This window comes from Pogoniulus pusillus, chromosome 25, assembly GCF_015220805.1.
Source record: "Pogoniulus pusillus isolate bPogPus1 chromosome 25, bPogPus1.pri, whole genome shotgun sequence".
NCBI classification, from domain to species: domain Eukaryota; kingdom Metazoa; phylum Chordata; class Aves; order Piciformes; family Lybiidae; genus Pogoniulus; species Pogoniulus pusillus.
The window spans coordinates 56,793-74,543 of NC_087288.1; the positions used below are offsets into that span (position 1 = coordinate 56,793).

At 59.3% G+C, this 17,751-nt stretch overlaps 1 protein-coding gene and 1 long non-coding RNA gene across 8 annotated transcripts in view; one reads left to right on the plus strand and one right to left on the minus strand.

Moving 5' to 3' along the window:
• The first annotated feature begins 7 nt into the window (after nucleotides 1-7).
• LOC135186461 (uncharacterized) lies at nucleotides 8-829 on the plus strand. Its single transcript, XR_010306945.1, has 2 exons — nucleotides 8-512; nucleotides 575-829. It is a non-coding gene; the product is annotated as an uncharacterized LOC135186461 (long non-coding RNA).
• Nucleotides 830-3,171: 2,342 nt separating this feature from the next.
• LOC135186458 (uncharacterized) overlaps nucleotides 3,172-17,751 on the minus strand; it is a 40,557-nt gene continuing 25,977 nt past the window's right edge. For 2 of the 7 annotated variants that reach the window (XR_010306903.1, XM_064164088.1), the window contains 3 exons: nucleotides 5,127-5,269; nucleotides 4,535-4,638; nucleotides 3,172-3,810 (listed from right to left, as the gene is read on the minus strand). Coding sequence is in view for 4 of the 7 variants with exons in the window: in XM_064164088.1 (XP_064020158.1) it covers nucleotides 3,721-3,810; nucleotides 4,535-4,638; nucleotides 5,127-5,269 (337 nt within the window). In the remaining 3 variants the exon portion in view is untranslated. Of the gene's footprint in view, nucleotides 3,811-3,934; nucleotides 4,079-4,534; nucleotides 4,639-5,113; nucleotides 5,270-5,826; nucleotides 5,929-17,751 lie in introns of those variants that run through there. The other 5 variants (XM_064164085.1, XR_010306904.1, XR_010306905.1 and 2 more) reach the window with 5 other exon arrangements.

Sequence of the window (17,751 nt, forward strand, 5' to 3'; positions counted from 1 at the left end):
GGGGGCAGTGGAGCAGAGGGAGGGTCTGGGGGTGTCATGGGGGTCCCCGGGTGAGGTTTTGACGGGGGTCAGAGGTGGCTGGGGGGGGAGGGGAAGGGTCTGTGGGTGCCGTAGAGAGTCCCAGGGGTGCCTGGGGGGGACTGGGAGCAGTGGGAGGGGACTGGGGGGACGCTGGGGGGTGCTGGGGTCCCTCCCCCGAGGCTCCTTGACCTGCCCTGCCAGGGAGGTGCTGCTGCCGCTGCCTGCTGGCCTGGCACAGGTGGCACTGAGGGCGCTGGGCCCAGGCCTGCAGCCCCCAGCCCGGCCCTGGGGGAGGCCTCAGCAGCGCCCCCAGGCCAGGCTGCAGTGCTGCGGGGACAAGCTGAGGGCCTGAGTGGGCACTGGGGGGCGCTGGGCGGGGACGGGGAGGGGCTGGGGGATTAGTGGGGGCATACAAGGAGGTGAGTGGGGGTCTCTGGGAGGCCAGTGGGCGGGTCTGCGGGTCCCTGGGTGGTCCCTAGGAGGGTCTGAGGGTCCCTGGGAGGGTCTGGGGGTCCCCGAGAGGTCATCAGAGGTCCCTGGGAGGTTATTGGAGGTCCCTGGGAGGGTCTGGGGGTCCCTGAGCCCTCCCCCCGCAGGCTCTGGGTCTCCCGGGGGGCTGGAGGCCTGCGGGGGGAGGTCTCCTCCTTCCTGGAGCTGCTGGGGCTGTGCTGGAGACCATCGAGCACTTCGGAGGGGCGGGGCAGGGGCAGGCCCCGCCCACGCCAGAGGACGCACCAATCAGCTGCTGACCCTCCCCGTCCTAACCAGTTCCCCCCGCCCAATAAAGCACCAAACTCCGCCAGGTGGACCCTGCCTTCGTTTATGCAAATGAGGGGGCGGGGCACAGGGGTGACCATGCCCACAGCCCCCACAGGATCCACCAATCAGCTGCTGACCCTCCTGGTAACCCCTCCCCAACCCCCAACACATCTTCAAGGTACTCAAAGGCAGAGCCTGATATTGAAATGTATGCAAATGAGGGAGGCAGAACAAGCGGCAAACCACGCCCATCACAATCCACCAATCAGCAGCCACCTCCTGAACTACTCCTCCAAAGGAAGCTCCAAATCTGTCACCATATAATTAGTTACTGTGGGGCGGGGGCGGGCCGAGAGGGCGGGGCCAGGCGCAGCATGGGGAGGGGGCGTGGCTACGGAAAGGGGGTGTGGTTATGCAAATAAAGAGGCAGCAACCAGAGCCAGGCAAGAAAGGCCAGGGAGGGGGCGTGGCTCCGCAGCCCGGGGGGCGTGGCTCCGCCAGCCCACTCCTCCCGCAGCAGCAGACCCCTGCAGAGCCCTGCAGTGCCCTAGAGACATCTCCAGACTCCTACAGACAACTTCAGACCTTTCCAAGGGCTCTGCAGACCCTTACAGACCCCTGCAAACTCTTCACACCCCTAAGACCTCTACACACAGCCACAGCCTCCTCTGCAGAGCCCTGCAGCCCCCTCCACACCTTCAATGGATTCCTGCAGACACTTAACAGATGCCTGACAGAGCTCCACAGACCCCTGCAGACCTTTACAAGATGCCTGCAGACACCTGCGGGCCCAGAACAGAAACCTCCACACACCTGCTGAATGCTACAGACACTTGCACACCCCTCCAGCCTCCTAGAGACCTCTAGGGACCCCTCCCGACCTTTCCATAGAGCCCTGCAGACCCCTACAGACCTCTACAGACACCTCGAGACCTTTGCAAGGCACCTCAAGACCTTCACAGCCTTTTGAGACACCTACAGCACCACAGACACCTCTACAGACCCCTAACCACCTCCACAGACACCCAGAGAGCTCCACAGACTTCCAGAGAGCCCTCCAGGCCCCTAAGGGTACCTACAGATGCCTCCAGACCCCCGCACACCTCTGCACACTCAGAAAAGCCTCCAGGCCTTTTAGAAGACCCCTGCAGACACCTACAGACCTGGGCAGACTCCTACAGCTGCTTGCACAGCCCTGCAGACACTGACAGGCTCCTCCTGGCCTGCAAGCTCACACCATGTGCTCGCACTCAGCTTCTCCCCAGCACCCCCAGGGCTGCTCTTTATCGCCTCCGCCCCCAGCCCGCAGGCACAGGCAGGCTTCCTCCCGCCCACACGCAGCACCCTGCCCTTGCTCTCCTGGAACCTCACAAGCTTCGCCTGGGCCCAGCTCCCCTGCCTGCCCAGGTGTTTCCTGGATGCCATCCTGCCCCTCGGCTTGCTCTCCAGCACCACTCAGCTTGGGGCCATCTGCAAACACGCTGCCAGTGCACCTCTATCTCATTTGGGACAGTCACACTCTAGAGACACTGGACAAAAGTGTCCTGGAGCCAAAGAACTCCTTCACTGAATGCAGACACCTACAGACCCCTCCACACCTTTAACAGACCACTGCAGCCCACTGCAGAGCCCTCCAGACCTCCACAGACCCATTAAAAGGCACCTCCAGACCCAGGCAGACCTCTACAGAGAACTAACAGAGCCCTGCAAATCCCTACAGGCATCTACGGACCCCTGCAGGTGCCTGCAAACACATACAGACCCCTACAGAGCTCCCCACACCCATCCAGACCCCTCCAGATATTTAACAGACCCCTGCACACATCTACAGACCCCTCCAGAGCCTTCACTGATGCCTGCAGGCACCTACAGACCCACACAGAAACCTCCAAACACCTACTCAACTCTACAGACCTCTGCAGACTCTCTCAGACCCTGACAAATAGCTACAGACCCCTTCACACCTTTAAAAGCTGCCCAGAGACTCCTACAGAACCCTGCCAAAATCTACAGACCCTGACAGAGCTCTGCAGACCCCTCCAGACATTTGAAAGGTGCCTGCAGACCTCCACACCCCCCTAGAGACAGCTGCAGGCACCCACATTCCTCTACAAAGCTCTAGAGACCTCTACAGACAGCTACAGACCCCTCCAGACATTTAAGAGGTGCCTGCAGACCCCTGCAGCACCCTAGAGACATCTACAGACAACTTCAGACCTTTCAAAGGTGTCTGCAGACCCTTAGAGATCCCTGCAAATTCTTCACACCCCTCCACTAACCCTTGTTGCAGAATGGCTAAAGGAAAATGGACATGACTTAGAAGTGGGCAAGCAGGATGAGTATATGGAACTAAATTAAGGCTGTGCTAGGCCACACAGAAACAAAGACATATTGAATAAACAAAGGCAGCATTTAATATAACTAGCCAGGGAGGCACTGTCCTTGACGAGTCAGCAGACAACTCAAGCAGAGCAAATGGGGTATTTAGGGATTCAGCCATTTAGCTTCTTACATGTATGCATAAATTATCTGTAACACATATAAGCGTGTGGCTACTAAATAAAGTTGTCACTCGCTTTTGATCCACACTGGATTGTGCAGTGTCCTTGCACAGTGAGTTCAGCCCTTCTCCGCGAGATCTGCCTCCCTGCAAACCCTAACCTGTCAGCACCTCCCAGCAGCAGGGAACAGAGAGAAGCACTCCACAGCCGTTTGCACGAGAGGCTTTCTGCTCATCCAGCTGCTCTGTCAGCATCTGCACTGGACAGAATCTTCAGCTACTAGGTCAGAGCTCTGACTGAGCAATCTCCTTTTCAACCCTTCCCTCCTGGCAGACACAGACAAACCCTACCTGGAGCCCACAGGAGCCGAGCCAAAGGAGATCACCCTGCCAGGCTGCAGGGCCAGGCTGCAGCGGCACCAGCGTCCGTGCTGACGGATTCACCGCAGCAGCTGGGGCCCTCGTGCCCATCCTGCTGCTGCTGCACATCTGGCTGGCTTGGCCAGTGGAGTGGAAAGCAAAGTGCAAACCTGCCAAGAGTGAAACAACCAAGGACAAAGCTCAGTTACTCACACTGTGAAGGTGTGGGCACGCTCCTATGCCCCCAGTAAAAACACTGCCAAAGCATTTCATTTTCCACTGCCATGCACTGACCTTGCAGAGCTCTGAGCTGATCCCACTCCAACACTCCACCTCCAGTGCACAGTCAGCTCTGACTGCAGGGTGCTGCCATGTGGGCCATGCACACACAGGAGGGATGCCTGGCCCCCAGCACTGCCCAGCAGACATGCTCCTGAGCTGCCAGGGACACGTACCAGTGACAGCCAGACAGAAATAAAGCACGTCAGAGCACCCCACCAGAAGATGGGAAAGACAACCCCTGACACTTGGTTGCCTTTTTCACACACACAACAAACGAGCTGCTCCGAGAGCCCTGACAAAGGCTTTGCTCTTTGGCAGTGGCTGCTCAAGCCATGCAGATCAGGCTGGAAGTGACACGACTGTAACTTTTTTGGTAAAGCTTCATTTATGACAGAAAAGGGATCAGTGAGATCAGAGACGGCCCAGATGCTTTGGCACCTGGGAAAAAAACAACCAAAGCCAAACCAACCAACCCAACACAAACCCACCCTCAAATTAGTCCTCAGTGCTGCAGTCCCCAGAGGAGCGGTGGATCTGAAACGTTTGGCCCCACTGGAGCACGGAGAGGAGCAGGTGCTGGTGACAGCTGCACTCTCACAGCCATGCCCTCACCTCTGAGCCGAGGCTGTGCTTAGCTCCGATGGGCAGCTGCTGAAATGCAGGCACTGCTGCGGGGCCTGTGCCTCTCCGTGGCAGGGTTTCAGACCTGCTCGGGCCTGTGGGAAGAGTGAGATTTGTCTCAGGGCCACTGCTTTGCATTTCCTCCCCTCTCTCGGCATGGCTCAGTTACTCCACTGGCATGACAAGTGCCAGGACAGCTGCCACATGGACGAAGCAGACAGGAGGAGGCTCCACGCTGCTCTCCCTGTGTCTGGGAGGCAGACACCATTTGATCCTCCTGCAGCAGCTCCAGCACGCTGCGGAGCTCTGAAAGCTGCTCTCTAGCACTGTGACGAGCAGAGACAGCTGAGCTCTCCCTGTGCAGGCAGACAGACCCCCAGCTCCCTTCACACCTCCTACAGATGCGCTCTACCAACCAACACCTTCCCAGGGGCTGCAGAACGCAGCTGGATGGAAGATGCAGCACAAACCTTCCAGAGCTGCTTTCTCTACTTTAACTGCACCAACGCTGCAGGAAGACTCCAGATACTCACAGCAGCTGCTCTGAAAGGTGTCTCAGATCCATCTCACCTGCTCTGCTCACCTCCCGAATCCTTGCAGGCACCCAGGGCTGCTCCCAACCCTTCCACACGCTGAGTCTTGGGCTCCCCGGGCCGCGGCTGCCTGCAGCCACCACAGGCCATTGGAGCAGCACTGCAATCCAGGGACCTGTCCTCTGAGCGTGTGCTGCAAGGAGAAGCAGCAGCTCTGCAGTGCTTCGGCTGGACAGCAGCACACACTGACTGCACCCCAGAGCAAACCACACCTAAAGCACACACACACAAGCAGCCTTGCACAGCAAGCACAGCCTCCACCTTTGCATCTCGCCAGACCCACTCTAGGTGCCCACGGACCCCTTTACGAGGGTCCCTGACCCCTCTACATGGCCACAGGCCTCCTTTAGATACCCGCAGACCCCCTCCAGCTCACCCCTGACGCCTTTAGATGCCCCCAAAAGCCCTTTCGATACCCCCAGACCCCTGGAGCTGTGGCTGGGGGGGCCGAGCCAAAGGGGACACCGAAACCCAGAGTGAGACCCCCCAGAGCCTGCCAGAGCGCAGAGGCTGAGCGCTTCCCGCCCAAACGCCGCTGGCCAATCAGAGCACGGCCTGGCTTTCCCGCTCTTTCCCCTCACGGCGCCGGGAGGGAGGGGGGAGGGAGACAAAACGGCCGCAGGGGGCTCCGTGGCGGCTCCCAGCGCTCCCAGCTCAGCTCCCAGCGCCTCCAGGTATGGATCCCAGTACCTCCCAGTGCTCCAGGACAACGCACAGTGCTCACAGGATGGCTCCCATGCTCTCCTCTGCTCCCAGGCCCACACAGATACCGCCCGGACCGGCCCAGTCCCTCCCAGTCGATCCCAGCCCCGTCCCTATCCCTCCCAGTCCCGCCCAGATCCGATCCCCGTCCCTTTCGTTCCTCCCCATCCCTTCCAGTCCCTCCCAGTCGCTCCCAGATCCGATCCCAGTCCCTTTCGTTCCTCCCCATCCCTTCCAGTCCCTCCCAGTCGCTCCTAGATCCAATCCCAGTCCCTTCTGTTCCTCCCCGTCCCTTCCAGCCCCTCTCAGTCTCTCCTAGATCCAATCCCAGTCCCTTCTGTTCCTCCCCGTCCCTTCCAGCCCCTCTCAGTCTCTCCCAGATCCGATCCCAGTCCCTTCTGTTCCTCCCCGTCCCTTCCAGCCCCTCTCAGTCTCTCCCAGATCCGATCCCAGTCCCTTCTGTTCCTCCCCGTCCCTTCCAGCCCCTCTCAGTCTCTCCTAGATCCGATCCCAGTCCCTTCTGTTCCTCCCCGTCCCTTCCAGCCCCTCTCAGTCTCTCCCAGATCCGATCCCAGTCCCTTCTGTTCCTCCCCGTCCCTTCCAGCCCCTCTCAGTCTCTCCCAGATCCGATCCCAGTACCTCCCAGATCCACTCACAGTCAATTCCAGTCTCTTGCGGATCCCCTCCCAGTCCCCGACCGTCTGCACCCCACACCCTGTCCCTGCCAATCGCACCCAGTTCCATCCCAGTCCTTCCCAGTTCAGTCCCAGTTCCTCCCAGTCCCTCTTAGTTCCCCTCCCTGTGAGTGACTGGCAGGGAAATGGGATGGAATCCGGAAGGACTGGGAACGACTGGGAGGTGACTGGGGGGAGCAGGGAGATAGTGGGATGGAAATGGGAGGGGACTGGGGGGAGCTGGGAGGTAGTGGGATGGAAATGGGAAGGGACTGATAGAGACTGGGAGGCAGTGGGATGGAAATGGGAAGGGACTGGTAGAGACTGGGAGGCAGTGGGATGGAAATGGGAAGGGACTGGTAGAGACTGGGAGGCAGTGGGATGGAAATGGGAGGGGACTGGGAGAGACTGGGAGGCAGTGGGATGGAAATGGGAGGGGACTGGTAGAGACTGGGAGGCAGTGGGATGGAAATGGGAAGGGACTGGTAGAGACTGGGAGGCAGTGGGATGGAAATGGGAGGGGACTGGGAGAGACTGGGAGGCAGTGGGATGGAAATGGGAGGGGACTGGGTGGGCTTGGGAGGGAAGTGGTCCCAAACTGGGACAAACTGGGCCCAAACTGGTAAGAACTGGGCCCAAAGTGCACACCAAGTGGGGGAATTGGGCCCAGCGCAGCCAATGGGAGCGCTTCCCGCCTAAGCCCCGCTGGCCAATCAGAGCGCAGCCTGGCTTTCCCGCTCTTTCCCCTCACAGCGTCAGGGAGGGAGGGAGGGAGACAAAATGGTGGCAGGGGACACAATGGCAGCTCCCAGTTCAGCTCCCAGTGCTTCCAGGATGGCTCCCAGTGCCTCCAGGTACGAATCCCAGTCTCAACAAGTCCCCTCCCAGGCCCGTTTTAGACCTCTCTGAATCCTGCCCAGTCCCTCCCAATTCCCTTGCAGTCCCTTCCACTTCCCTCCCTCTGCATCCCAATTCCTCCGCAGTCCCTTCCAGTTTCCTCCCAATCCCTCTCAAATCCCTCCGGTCCCTCCCAGTCCTGCCCATCCCATTTCCATCTCAGTCCCTCCCAGTTCCCTCCCACATCTCCCAGCCTCTCACAAATCCCCTCCAAGTCCCTCCCAGTCTAATCCCAGTTCCTTCTGTTCCTCCTAGATCTCCTTCCAGTCTCTCCCAGTTCCGCTCCCCGTCCCGCCCAGTAACCCCCAGATCCTCTCCCAGTCCCTCCCAGTTGCCCCCAAGGGCCTTTCAGTTCCACTCAGTTCCTCCCAGTCTCTCCCAATCCCCAGGCAGTCCCAATCGGTTCCCTCCCTGTGCCTCCCAATTGCCTCACACTCCCTCCCAGTCACTCCCAGTTCCTCTCCAGTCCCCCTCAGTCTCTCCCAGTCCTACCCAGTTCCCTCTCACCTCCCTCTTGGTGCATCCCATTTCTATCCTAGTCCACCTCCAGCCCCTCCAAGTCCTTCCCACATCTCCTCCCAGTCTCGCACAAATCCCCTCCAAGTCCTTCCCAGTCCTGTCCCAGTTCCCTCCATTCTTCCCAGCATATCCCAGTCCCCTTCCAGTCCCTTCCATTCCCTTCCCAGTCCTTCCAAATCCCCTCACAGACTCTTCCAGGCCCCTCTGAGTACCTTTCAGACGCTCCCACTCAACTCCCCCTACCTCCCAGTCCATCCCAGTCACTTCCAATCCCTCCACTCCATCCCATTCCCTCCGAGCCCGTCCCAATGCCCTCCCAGTCTCCTCCCAATCCCTCCCAGTCTATCCCAGTCTCTCCCTATCCCCACACAGTCACAACCAGTTCCCTCCCAGTCTCTACCAATTACCTCCCAGTCCCTGACAATCCCTGACAGTTTGCACCCTGTGCCCTATCCCTGCTGGTCAAAGCCAGGTCCATCCCAGTCCCTCCCAGTTCCACCCAGTCAGGCTCCCTGGGAGTGACTGGGAGGGAAATGAGAAGGATTGGGATAGAATTTGGAGGGCCTGGGGGGCAGTGGGATGGAAATGGGAGGGAACTGGGTGGGCTTGGGAGGAAAGTGGTCCCATACTGGGACAAACTGTTCCCAAACTGGTAGGAACTGGGCCCAAAGTGGACACCAAGTGGGGGAATTGGGCCCAGTGCAGCCAATGGGAGCGCTTCCCGCCTAAGCCCCGCTGGCCAATCAGAGCGCAGCCTGGCTTTCCCGCTCTTTCCCCTCACAGCACCAGGGAGGGAGGGAGAGAGGGAGACAGACAGAATGGTGGCAGGGGACACAATGGCGCTCCCAGTTCAGCTCCCAGTGCTTCCAGGATGGCTCCCAGTGCTTCCCAGATGGCTCCCAGTGCCTTCAGGTATGGATCCCAGTCTCAACAAGTCCCCTCCCAGTCCCATTCTAGACCTATCCGAATCCCTCCAGTCCCTCCCAATTCCCTTGCAGTCCCTTCCACTTCCCTCCCTCTGCATCCCAATTCCCTCCACTAACTCCCAAGCCCCTATCCCTCTCTCCCAGGCCCTCCACATCCCCTCCCAGGCCATCCCAGTCCCTCACAATCCCTCCACTCCATCCCTCATCCTTTCCCACTTCCCTCCCACTACCTCTCAGTCCCTCCAAGTCTCCTCCCACGCCTCACCAGTCCCTCCCAATCCCATCCCACTTCCATCAGTCCCTCCCATTCCCCTCCCTGTCCCATCCCAAGACCTCCCAGGCCCATTCCCCTCCCTCACACCTCTCAGGCCCCTTACCAGTCTCACCCAATCCCTCCCAGTCCCACTCACTCCTTCCCAGTCCCCTTCCCACTCCACCCCACTCCCAGTCCATCTCAATGCCCTCCAGTCTCCTCCAAGTCCTTCCCAGTTCCTCTCAATCCCTTCCAGTCCCCTCCCAGACCTTCCCAGTCCCTTCCTGGCCTCTCCCAGTGTTCTCACCAGGTCCATCTCAGTCCCCTCCCAGTCTCTCTCAGTCTCTCCCAGTCCAACTCCAGTCCCCTCCCAGTCCTCTATCACTCCCACCCAGCACCCTCCCAATCCTTCCTAGTCCATCCCACTAGCTCTCAAAATATCCCAGTCCCCTTCCAGTCACCTCCCACTCCCTCTCAATCCCCTCCAAGTCCCTTCCAAGCCCCTCCAACTACCTTCCCATTCCCCTCCCAGTATGCTCCCTCTGGCCCAGTCCCCTCCAGTCACTCACAATCCATTCCAGATCCCTTCCCATTTCCTCCCAATGCCCTCCTACTCCAGCCCAGTGCATCCCATTCCTCTCCCAGTTCCCAACAGTCCCTCCCATTACCCTCCCTGTCCCTCCCTGTCCCATTTCCCTCTCTGTCACCTCTCAGTCTCCTTCCCAGTCCCAACCACCCTCTCTCACTCCCCTCCTAGTCCCATCCCAGTTTCACATAATCCAATTCCACTCCTTTCCCAGTACATCCCACTCCCCTCCCAGTCCTTCTCTGTCCCTTCCAGTCCTCTCCCACTGCCCTCCCAGTCCTAAGCCAGTCCTTTCCAGGTCCATTCCAGTCCCATCCCAATCCCAGTCCTCTCCCATTTCCTCTCAATCCACTCCCAGTCCCACCCAGCCTCACCCAATCCTTCCCAGTCCATGCCACTAGCTCCCAGTATATCCCACTCCGATTCCAGTCACCTCCCAAGTCCCTCCCAGTCCCCAGTCCTCTGCCACTCTGACCCAATCCCCTCCTAGTCCTTTCCAGCTCCATCCCAGTCCCTTCCCAGTCTCTCCCAGTCCCTAGTGCCATTCCAGTCCTCTCCCAGTCACTCACAATCCATTCCAGATCCCTCTCCCTTCCCTCCCAATCCACTCCCACTCCATTCCATAATCTCCCAGTATATCCCAGTCCCCTCCACTAACTCCCATGCCCCTCTCCCTCTCTCCCAGGCCCTCCACATCCCCTCCCAGGCCATCCCAGTCCCTCACAATCCCTCCACTCCATCCCTCATCCTTTCCCACTTCCCTCTCAGTCTCCTCCCACTCCTCCCCAGTCCCTCCCAATCCCATCCCACTTCCCAGCTCTCCCTCCCATTCCCCTCCCTGCCTCTCCCACTCACTCACAATCACCCTAGTCTGGAAGGGGACTGGGGCATACTGGGAGACACTGGGAGACACTGGGAAGGACTGGATTGGGACTGGGACGGTCTGGGAGAGGACTGGGAAGGAATGAGACAGGACTGGGAGGGACTGAGGACTGGGAGGGGACTGGGATGAGTCCTTTCCCAGTCCAACTCCAGTCCCTCACAGTCCTCTCCCATTTCCTCCCAGTCCTCTATCAGTCCCACCCAGCCCCCTCCCAATCCTTCCCAGACCATCCCACTGGCTCCCAGTATATCCCAGGCCCCTCCCACGCCACTCCAACTACCTTTCACACACTCCCCCTACCTGCCCAGTCCCCTCCCAGTCACTCACAATCCTTTCCAAATCCCCTCCCTGTCCCATCCCAGCACCTCCCAGTCCAATTCCCCTCCCTTGACACCTCTCAGGCCCCTTCCCAGTCCTCTCCCAGTTCAGCCCAGTCCTTCCCAGATCCCTTCCCAGCCCATCCTACTCCCTCCCACTCCATCCCACTCCCTCCCCATTCCTCTGAATCCCACCCACTCACTCCCAACCCCTTCCCAGTCCCTCACTATGCCATTACACTCCTTTCCCACTACATCCCACAGCCCTCCCAGTCCTTTTCAGTCCTTTCCAGTCCTCTCCCAGTCCCAATCCAGTCCTTTCCAGGTCCACCCCAGTCCCCTCCCACTCCCTCCTAGTCCCTTTCCATTGCCATTCCACTCACTCACAATCCATTCCAGATCCATTCCCAATCTCTCCCACTCCATCCCACTATATCCCAGTCCCCTCCACTAACTCCTGAGCCCCTGTCACTCTCTCTCAGGCCCTCCACATCCCCTCCCAGGCCATCCCAGTCCCTCACAATCCCTCCACTCCATCCCTCATCCTTTCCCACTTCCCTCCCACTACCTCTCAGTCCCTCCCAATCCCATCCCACTTCCATCAGTCCCTCCCATTCCCCTCCCTGTCCCATCCCAGGGCCTCCCAGGCCCATTCCTCTCCCTCACACCTCTCAGGCCCCTTCCCAGTCTCACCCAATCCCTCCCAGTCCCACTCACTGCTTCCCAGATCCCTTCCCACTCCATCCCACTCCCTCCCAATCCCCTCCCAGTCTCTCACAATCCCATTCCAGTCCTACCCAATCCCTCCCGGTCTCCTTCCAGTCCTCCTCAGTCCTTTCCAGGCCTCTCCCAGTCCAAATCCAGTCCTTACCAGCCCCTTCCCACTCCCCTTCCCATCCCTTCCCCTTCCCTCCCAATCCCCTACCAGTTTCTCTCTGTCCCTCCCAGTCTCACCCAGCCCCCTTCCAATCCTTCCCAGTCCATCCCACTAGCTCCCAGAATATCCCTGTCCCCTTCCAGTCACCTCCCACTCCCTCCTAATCCCCTCCCAGTCACTCACAATTCATTCCAGATCCCGTTCCATTCTATCTCATTCCTCTCCCACTTCCCATCAGTCCCTCCCATTCCCCTCCCTGTCCCAATCTCAGCACCTCCCAGTCCCATTCCCCTCCCTGACACCTCTAAGGCCCCTCCCACTTTAGCTCAGTCCTTCCCAGATCCCTTCCCAGTCCATCTCACTCCCTCCCACTCCTTCCCCGTGCCTCTGAATCCCACCCACTCCCTCCCAGTCCCATCCCACTCTCTCACAATCCCATTCCACTCCTTTCCCAGTACATCCCACTCCACACCCAGACCTTTTCAGTCCCTTCCAATCCTCTCCCATTTCCCTCCCAGTCCTCTCCCAGTCCCAATCCAGTCCTTTCCACGTCCATCCCAGTCCCTTCCCAGTCTCTCTTAGTCTCTCCCAGTCCCTAGTGCCATTCCAGTCCTCTCCCAGTCACTCACAATCCATTCCAGATCCCTCTCCATTCCCTCCCAATCCACTCCCACTCCATTCCACTATCTTCCAGTATATCCCAGTCCCCTCCACTAACTCCCAAGCCCCTATCCCTCTCTCCCTCCACATCCCCTCCCAGGCCATCCCAGTCCCTCCCAATCACTCCACTCCATCCCTGATCCCTGGGAGGCTGGTCCTGAACTGGCACACACTGTTCCCAAACTGGGGGGGCTGGTCCCAAACTGGGATGCACTGTTCCCAAACTGGGGGGACTGGTCCCAAACTGGGACACACTGTTCCCAAACTGGGGGGGCTGGTCCCGAACTGGGACGCACTGTTCCCAAACTGGGGGGGCTGGTCCCGAACTGGGGCACACTGTTCCCAAACTGGGGGGGACTGGTCCCGAACTGGGACGCACTGTTCCCAAACTGGGGGGACTGGTCCCAAACTGGGACGCACTGTTCCCAAACTGGGGGGGACTGGTCCCAAACTGGAGGGACTGGTCCCGAACTGGGACGCACTGTTCCCAAACTGGGGGGGACTGGTCCTGAACTGGGACGCACTGTTCCCAAACTGGGGGGCTGGCCCAGCGCAGCCAATGGGAGCGCTTCTGCCCGAGCCCCACTGGCCAATCAGAGCGTGGCTCTGGCCCTCCTGCTCTGTCAGCGCCGGGAGGGAGGGAGGGGGGAGGGAGACCAAACGGCAGCAAGGGCACAGAGGAGGCTCCCAGCGCCCCCAGAGCAGCTCCCAGCGCCTCCAGGTAAGATTCCCAGTCCCATCAAGCCCCCTCCCAGTTCCCTTCCAGACCTCTCCAAATCCTTCCCAGTCCCTCCCAATTCCTCTGCAGTGCCTCCCAGTTCCCTCCCAGACCTCTCCCAGCCCCTCTCTAATCCCATCCCTGTCCCTGCCCAATCCTGCTCCAGTCTCTCCCAGACCCCCTCTCAATCCCTCCCAATCCATCCCAGTTCCTACTAGGATCGCTTTCAGTTCCCATCCAGGCCCTTCCCATGCCCTCCCCTTCCAGTCCTTTCCCAGTACAACTCACAGTCCTCACCCAGTCCCAATCCAGTCCTTACCAGGTCCATCCCAGTCCTCGCCCATTTCCACCCAATCCCCTATCAGTCCCATCCAGCCCCCTCCAAATCCTTCCCAGTCCATCCCACTAGCTCCCAGTACATCCCAGTCCCCTCCCAGTTCATTCCAGGCCCTTCCAACTACCTTTTAGACCCTCCCAGTCCCTTTTCATTCCCTTCCCAGTCCCTACTAAGTCCCCTCCCTCTCCCGCCCAGTCCCCTCCCACTCACTCACAATCCATTCCAGATCCCTTTCCATTCCCCTCCCTGTCCCCTCCCACTCCCTGTCAGTCAATCCCATTCCCCTCCCTGTCCCCTCCCACTCCCTGTCAGTCAATCCCATTCCCCTCCCTGTCCCCTCCCACTCCCTGTCAGTCAATCCCATTCCCCTCCCTGTCCCCTCCCACTCCCTGTCAGTCAATCCCACTCCCCTCCCTGTCCCCTCCCACTCCCTGTCAGTCAATCCCATTCCCCTCCCTGTCCCCTCCCACTCCCTGTCAGTCAATCCCATTCCCCTCCCTGTCCCCACCCACTCCCTGTCAGTCAATCCCATTCCCCTCCCTGTCCCCACCCACTCCCTGTCAGTCAATCCCATTCCCGCCCTGTCCCGTCCCAGTTCCTTCCATTCTTCGCACCATATCCCAGTCCCCTTCCAGTCCCTCCCATTCCCTTCACAGTCCTTCCAAATCCCCTCACAGACTCTTCCAGGCCCCTCCGAGTACCTTTCAGACGTTTCCACTCCCCTCCCCCTACCTCCCAGTCCATCCCAGTCACTTCCAATCCCTCCACTCCATCCCTGATCCCTTCCCACTCCATCCAATTCCACTCCTTTCCCAGTACATCCCACCCCCCCTCCTAGTCCTTCTCTGTCCCTTCCAGTCCTCTCCCATTGCCCTCCCAGTCCTAATCCAGTACTTTCCAGGTCCATCCCAGTCCCAGTCCTCTCCCATTTCCTCTCAATCCACTCCCAGTCCCACCCAGCCTCACCCAATCCTTCCTAGTCCATCCCACTAGCTCCCAGTATGTCCCGCTCCCCTTCCACTCACCTCCCAAGTCCCTCCCAGTCCCCTCCCACTCCCTCCTAATCCCCTCCCAGTCCCCAGGCCCCTCCCAGTCACTCACAATCCATTCCAGATCCCTTCCCATTCCCTCCCAATCCCCTCCCACTCACTCCCATTCCTCTCCCACTTCCCACCAGTCCGTCCCATTCCCCCTCCCTGCCACCTCTCAGGCCCTTTCCCAATCCTCTCCCACTTTTGCTCAGTCCTTACCAGATCCCTTCCCAGTCCATCCTACTCCCACTCCATCCCTCCTGATTCCTCTGAATTCCACCCACTCCCTCCAAATGCCCTCCCTGTCTCTCACAATCTCATTCCTCTCCTTTCCCAGTACATCCCACTCCACACCCAGTCCTCTCTCAGTCCCTTCCAATCCTCTCCCATTTCCCTCCCAGTCCCAATCCAGTCCTTTCCAGGCCCATCCACTCCTCTCCCAGTCTCTCCCAGTCCCCAGTGCCATTCCAGTCCTCTCCCAGTCACTCACAATCCATTCCAGATCCCTCTTCATTCCCTCCCAATCTACTCCCACTTCATTCCACTATCTCCCAGTATATCCCAATCCCCTCCACTAACTCCCAAGCCCAGTGCATCCCATTCCTCTCCCACTTCCCAACAGTCCTTCCCATTACTCTCCCTGTCCCTCCCAGTCCCATTCCCTCTCTGTCACCTATCAGTCTCCTTCCCAGACGCAACCACTCTCTCTCACTCCCCTCCCAGTACCATCCCAGTTTCACATAATCCAATTCCACTCCTTTCCCAGTACATCACACTCCCCTCACAGTCCTCTCCCATTGCCCTCCCAGTCCTAAGCCAGTCCTTTCCAGGTCCATCCCAGTCCCAGTCCTCTCCCATTTCCTCTCAATCCACTCCCAGTCCCACCCGGCCTCACCCAATCCTTCCCAGTCCATCCCACTAGCTCCCAGTATGTCCCACTCCCCTCCCAGTCCCTTCCAATCCTCTCCCATTTCCCTCCCAGTCCCAATCCAGTCCTTTCCAGCTCCATCCCAGTCCCCAACCAGTCTCTCCCAGTCCCTAGTGCCATTCCAGTCCTCTCCCAGTCACTCACAATCCATTCCAAATCCCTCTCCATTCCCTCCCAATCCATTCCCAATCTATTCCACTACCTCCCAGTATATCCCAGTCCCCTCCACTAACTCCCATGCCCCTCTCCCTCTCTCCCAGGCCCTCCACATCCCCTCCCAGGCCATCCCAGTCCCTCACAATCCCTCCACTCCATCCCTCATCCTTTCCCACTTCCCTCTCAGTCTCCTCCCACTCCTCCCCAGTCCCTCCCAATCCCATCCCACTTCCCAGCTCTCCCTCCCATTCCCCTCCCTGCCTCTCCCACTCACTCACAATCACCCTAGTCTGGAAGGGGACTGGGGCATACTGGGAGACACTGGGAGACACTGGGAAGGACTGGATTGGGACTGGGACGGTCTGGGAGAGGACTGGGAAGGAATGGGGCAGGACTGCGAGGGACTGAGGACTGGGAGGGGACTGGGATGAGTCCTTTCCCAGTCCAACTCCAGTCCCTCACAGTCCTCTCCCATTTCCTCCCAGTCCTCTATCAGTCCCACCCAGCCCCCTCCCAATCCTTCCCAGACCATCCCACTGGCTCCCAGTATATCCCAGGCCCCTCCCACGCCACTCCAACTACCTTTCACACACTCCCCCTACCTGCCCAGTCCCCTCCCAGTCACTCACAATCCTTTCCAAATCCCCTCCCTGTCCCATCCCAGTACCTCCCAGTCCAATTCTCCTCCCTGACACATCTCAGGCCCCTTCCCTTTCCTCTCCCAGTTCAGCTCAGTCCTTCCCAGATCCCTTCCCAGACCATCCTACTCCCTCCCACTCCATCCCACTCCCTTCTCGTTCCTCTGAATCCCACCCACTCACTCCCAACCCCTTCCCAGTCCCTCACTATCCCATTACACTCCTTTCCCACTACATCCCACTGCCCTCCCAGTCCTTTTCAGTCTTCTCCCAGTCCCAATCCAGTCCTTTCCAGCTCCATCCCAGTCCCCTCCCGCTCTGTCAGTCCCTCCTAGTCCCTTTCTATTGCCATTCCACTCACTCACAATCCATTCCAGATCCATTCCCAATCTCTCCCACTTCATCCCCCTATCTCCCAGTATATCCCAGTCCCCTCCACTAACTCCCGAGCCCCTATCACTCTCTCCCAGGCCCTCCACATCCCCCTCCCAGTCCCTCCACTCCATCCCTCATCCTTTCCCACTTCCCTCCCACTACCTCTCAGTCCCTCCAAGTCTCCTCCCACGCCTCACCAGTCCCTCCCAATCCCATCCCACTTCCATCAGTCCCTCCCATTCCCCTCCCTGTCCCATCCCAAGACCTCCCAGGCCCATTCCTCTCCCTCACACCTCTCAGGCCCCTTCCCAGTCTCACCCAATCCCTCCCAGACCCACTCACTCCTTCCCAGATCCCTTCCCAGTCCATCCCACCCCCTCCCAATCCCCTCCCAGTCTCTCACAATCCCATTCCAGTCCTACCCAATCCCTCCTGGTCTCCTTCCAGTTCTCCTCAGTCCTTTCCAGGCCTCTCCCAATCCAAATCCAGTCCTTACCAGCCCCTTCCCACTCCCCTTCCCATCCCTCCCAATCCCCTCCCAGTCTCACCCAGCCCCCTTCCAATCCTTCCCAGTCCATCCCACTCCCTCCCAGTACATCCCAGTCCCCTCCCAGGCCACCCCAAAGACCTTTCACACCCTCCCACTACCTTCCCAGTCCCCTCCCAGTCACTCACAATTCATTCCAGATCCCTTCCCATTCCCTCTCAATGCCCTCCCAGGCCACTCTCCTCCCTGACACCGCTCAGGCCCCTTCCCACTCCATCCCAATGCCCTCCCAGTCTCCTCCAAGTCCTTCCCAGTTCCTCTCAATCCCTCCCAGTCCCTTCCTGGCCTCTCCCAGTTCCCTCACAGTCCTCTCCCAGTCCAGTACTTACCAGGTCCATCTCAGTCCCCTCCCAGTCTCTCTCAGTCCCGCCCAGTCCCTTCCCAGTCCAACTCCAGTCCTGTCCCAGTCCTCTATCACTCCCACCCAACCCCATCCCAATCCTTCCCAGTCCATCCCACTAGCTCCCACAATATCCCAGTCCCCTTCCAGTCACCTCCCACTCCCTTCTAATCCCCTCCCTGTCCCCAGTCCCCTCCCAGTCACTCACAATTCATTCCAGATCCCTTTCCCTTCCCTCCCAATCCCCTTCC